This window comes from Athene cunicularia, assembly GCF_003259725.1.
Source record: "Athene cunicularia isolate RWA chromosome 15 unlocalized genomic scaffold, athCun1 chr15_part1, whole genome shotgun sequence".
Classification (NCBI taxonomy): Eukaryota; Metazoa; Chordata; class Aves; order Strigiformes; family Strigidae; genus Athene; species Athene cunicularia.
In genome coordinates this window covers 15,061,578-15,065,472 of record NW_020799121.1, presented here as the reverse complement: position 1 = coordinate 15,065,472, position 3,895 = coordinate 15,061,578, and the positions used below count along the sequence as shown (strand labels likewise).

Sequence of the window (3,895 nt, the reverse complement as noted above, 5' to 3'; positions counted from 1 at the left end):
GCGAGGCTGTCCAGGGGCCTGCAGGACTTCTGGGGACACGAGGGGCTGTTTGAGCCACCCGGCCTGTGAGGCACGCTCAGAGGTCCCCAAGGGCTGTCCCTGCGGCTCTGGAGCGGAACACGGGGCTTTCTGCTGAGCTAAAAGAGGGATTTGGCTTTCTCAAAGCATCCTGTGATCGCCAGCCAGGCAAGCAGCACGCCTCTTGCTCCAGCTCCCCACCAGCAAGGAGGTGACCGTGACCTGGCCAGGCAGAGCGTGCCGTAAAGGCAGGGTTGTACCGCTCCTGGGAGCAAAGGGAGCCCGAGAGCCAGCGCTGAGCGCAGGGCCCTGCATCCCTCAGCCTTCCCCTCTGCTCAGGCATCGCCGTCCTGCAGCACCGGTGGGGGCTCTGCAGGAGGGGACCAGACCCGGGGGGGGGCATCGCAGAGCTCTGTCAGGCAGCTCCGAGGGGTCCAGCAAGTCCGGCCTGGGGCAGGGGGTGGTGGAAATGTGTTAACAGAGCAAGCCAGCCCCTGGCACAGCCCGCTCCTCCCCTTGCAAGCTGCTGCACGGCTGCGCCCGCAGGAGTGGATGTGCCAGGCTGCCCCCCCTGCCCCAGCCGCCTCCTGCACCCCCAGCTGCCTCCTGCATCCCCAACCTCCTCCTGCACCCCCAGCCTCCTCCTGCACCCCCAGCCACCTCCTGCACCCCCAGCCTCCTCCTGCACCCCCAGCCACCTCCTGCACCCCCAGCCTCCTCCTGCACCCCCAGCCACCTCCTGCACCCCCAGCCTCCTCCTGCACCCCCAGCCACCTCCTGCACCCCCAGCCTCCTCCTGCACCCCCAGCCACCTCCTGCACCCCCAGCCTCCTCCTGCACCCCCAGCCACCTCCTGCACCCCCAGCCTCCTCCTGCACCCCCAGCCACCTCCTGCACCCCCAGCCTCCTCCTGCACCCCCAGCCACCTCCTGCACCCCCAGCCTCCTCCTGCACCCCCAGCCACCTCCTGCACCCCCAGCCTCCTCCTGCACCCCCAGCCACCTCCTGCACCCCCAGCCTCCTCCTGCACCCCCAGCCACCTCCTGCACCCCCAGCCTCCTCCTGCACCCCCAGCCACCTCCTCCATCCCCAGCCACTTCTCAGAAATGGGATTGAAACAGAGAATGGGAGCAAGCTGCTAAATATTGATTGTTCTCCAGAGTGTCTCTGCCATTTACTCATTTGAAAAATAATGCTCAGGCCACGCAGGGTGAGGGAGGGAAAGGATGAACGACACCCCGTTAGCCACCAGCGTCTGCACGGTGGCAGCCCCCCGTGGCACGCAGAGCCTTATGGCTTAGGGCCCGGCTGTGCGCTGCCAGGAGCAGGAGGAGCGGAGATTGCTTCGTTTGCCTTCCCACTTGCCCTGCCTTCCTAAAACAGCACATGCAAAGCTCCACCGGCCACTTCATTAAGCCTCAGCAATGTTAATTCACTATCGACAGCCAGGCATGGCCCGGCCTAATGGGAACTGGCTGCTACCGTGCCGCCCCGCATCAAACGCCCGGGGGGTTTGAAGAAATTGGAATTCATGTCCGCATGCCAGAGACCTTGTGGCCCTGCTGAAATAGTCTCTTCTGTTCATTATCACTAAGCACAAAGCCCCGGCTGGCTGGAGTTGGTGCCCTTGGCGTGACGCTGGTGTTACCGGGAGCGCCGTGCCCGTGGGCTGCATCACACGTGGCTCTGGCACCGTCCCCGACAGCCCCTCCAGCACAGCAGGGACTCGCACCTCACCCGGACCCGGATTTTTGCACCCTGGGGCTGTGACCGCGACTTGTATGGGCTGGCAGTGGGAAAGCAGCACCCACCTGCCCTGACGCTCCCCGGGGAGGAAGGATCCCTGCGAACGGATCCGCTGCGAACAAGGGGAGCCCTGGGGAGCACCCAGCATCATGTGTACCCCTCCTGGGGCCGACCTACCCTCCTCTGGCAGGACTGCCGCACGTCCTCCAGCTCCTCGTCCTTGTCCTCCAGCTCCTTCTGGTGGATCTGCTTCATCCGCTCTATCTCCAGCTCCAGCCTCTGGTGGAGCTGAAAGATCGAAAGACAAATGCACCAACAGCCCCACACAGACCCCGAAGGGACGGGGACAGTGCTGGTGTGGGCTTGACACGCCCGTGGGGGGGATGAACATCCCCGGCGCGCCCAGCCCAGCCCGGTGAGGACCACCCTACCTGCTCCAGGTGATCCACGGCGGCCGTTTGCCGCTCCAGCTCTTTCCGCTGCTCGGCAGCGCTGGCCTCCAGGTCCCAGAGCTGCTTCTTGAGCGCGGGCACGGTGCGGGGGTCCAGGGCGCTGGGGGTGCTGAGCTCCTGCACCCGCTTGGACAGCACCGTCCCCCGCTGCGCCAGGCTGGCCGCCTCCGCCTCCTTCTGCTGCTCGGCGGGGGCAGAGCGAGGGGTCAGCGGATGAGCCCCAGACGCAGGATGGGGAGGGGGGGGGGCTTTGCACAAGCACTTCACTCTTAAAACCCAGACTGTTCCCAACAGCATCATCAGAAACACCCCGGAGCAGCAGCAGGCAGCGGTCAGCCCCCGCTCCACCATGAGCAGCCCAGCCCGTCCCCACCGCGAGGGACTTCAGTGAAAATGAGGGTGGGGCCTACTTAGAGAAAGTACGGGATGGGTATCGCTTGTGACAAGTGACAGGCTTTCTTCTGGCAGAGGATAATGTTATTTAAATACATCAGGCACATCCCAGGACTGAGCTAAAAGAAACGAGTTGCTGGGTTTGTGCCTGAGTGCCTCTGCGGCAACTGCAAGGATAATGGCGCTGAGAGCTGCTCCCGAAACCGGACACAAAGCAGGCAAGGGGGATGTCTTCCTCTTACTTCTAAGCTCCGCTGAAGTTTGCCCATCTCCCATCGGATGCTGGTGTTCTCCTGTGACACCTTCTCGCGGAGGCTCTTCTCAAAGGCGGATTCCCCCAGCGCCTGGGCCAGCTGCAGGTCAAACCTGGAGGAGACAGCACAGGTTCCTCTCGCGAGCGGGTCTGCGCCGGCGGCGCGGCTGCCTCCCGGCCGGGGAGCTGCGCCGAGGCCGCGGCTTCTGGCACTGGACTTCCCAAGTGCTTTTGAGAAAAAAAAATAATCAAAAGCTCGTTGTCTGCAAAGTGCTGCCATCGTTTTGTGAATCCCTAATTCCTCCGCACAAGCGCCAGCCGTGGGAAGCAGCCGGCATGGCGCAGCAGCGATGTGCACACAGGCGGTTTGCTAAGAGCAGAGCACAAAAAACCACGGAAATCAGCTGCGACAGACCCAAAACACCCCAAAATGGGCCCCTGTGCGGGCAGAAGCCCTCTGCTCCCCACCACTGCGGGCAGCTCCATCCCCAGGGCCGGCCGGGCCTTGGCTGCGCCGCGGGTTTGGTTTCAGCTCTGGAAGAAGCGTTGCTGCTTCGGAGCAATAACCCGGGGAGCTTCTCGGCACCTTCTTATCTCTGGGCGAGGCTGAGCCCAGCCCACAGTCAGCGTCTCAGCGCGGGCAAGCAGGGAACACCGGCAGCAAAGTGTAAATGAAAAGAAATTATACAGAAAGCGGTTGGTGATTTCCCACGTTTTTCTCTGCCTGTTTGGTCTTGGCGTCCCATTTTTTGGGCAGGAAACCTATTTCCTTCACAGGTACCAATCAGCAACATTAAAACACTGAGGGATCGTTTCTTGGACCCTCCTCCTCCAGAGCAGGCGCCCGCTTTGCCAGCAGCGCTCCTGGCACGGTCACACCCCGCCAAGGTCACGGGCAGCCTGCGACACCCCAGGGGTGTCCCCCACCCAGTGACACGGGGCCAGCTCCGAGCCCCGGGCAGCCCCCACCGTGATGCCACCGAGCCTCGCACTGAGCGTGAGGGCTCCTATGGAAGCGTGTTACAGTCGCACA

At 63.3% G+C, this 3,895-nt stretch overlaps 1 protein-coding gene across 1 annotated transcript in view; it reads right to left on the bottom strand.

The window, feature by feature from the left end:
- MYO18B (myosin XVIIIB) overlaps positions 1–3,895 on the bottom strand; it is a 66,505-nt gene that overhangs the window by 29,044 nt on the left and 33,566 nt on the right. Inside the window, exons 22-24 of the mRNA XM_026859991.1 lie at positions 2,852–3,090; positions 2,196–2,396; positions 1,942–2,052 (exon numbers count right to left, since the gene is read on the bottom strand). Coding sequence (XP_026715792.1) covers positions 1,942–2,052; positions 2,196–2,396; positions 2,852–3,090 — 551 coding nt within the window. The remainder of the gene's footprint in view (positions 1–1,941; positions 2,053–2,195; positions 2,397–2,851; positions 3,091–3,895) is intronic.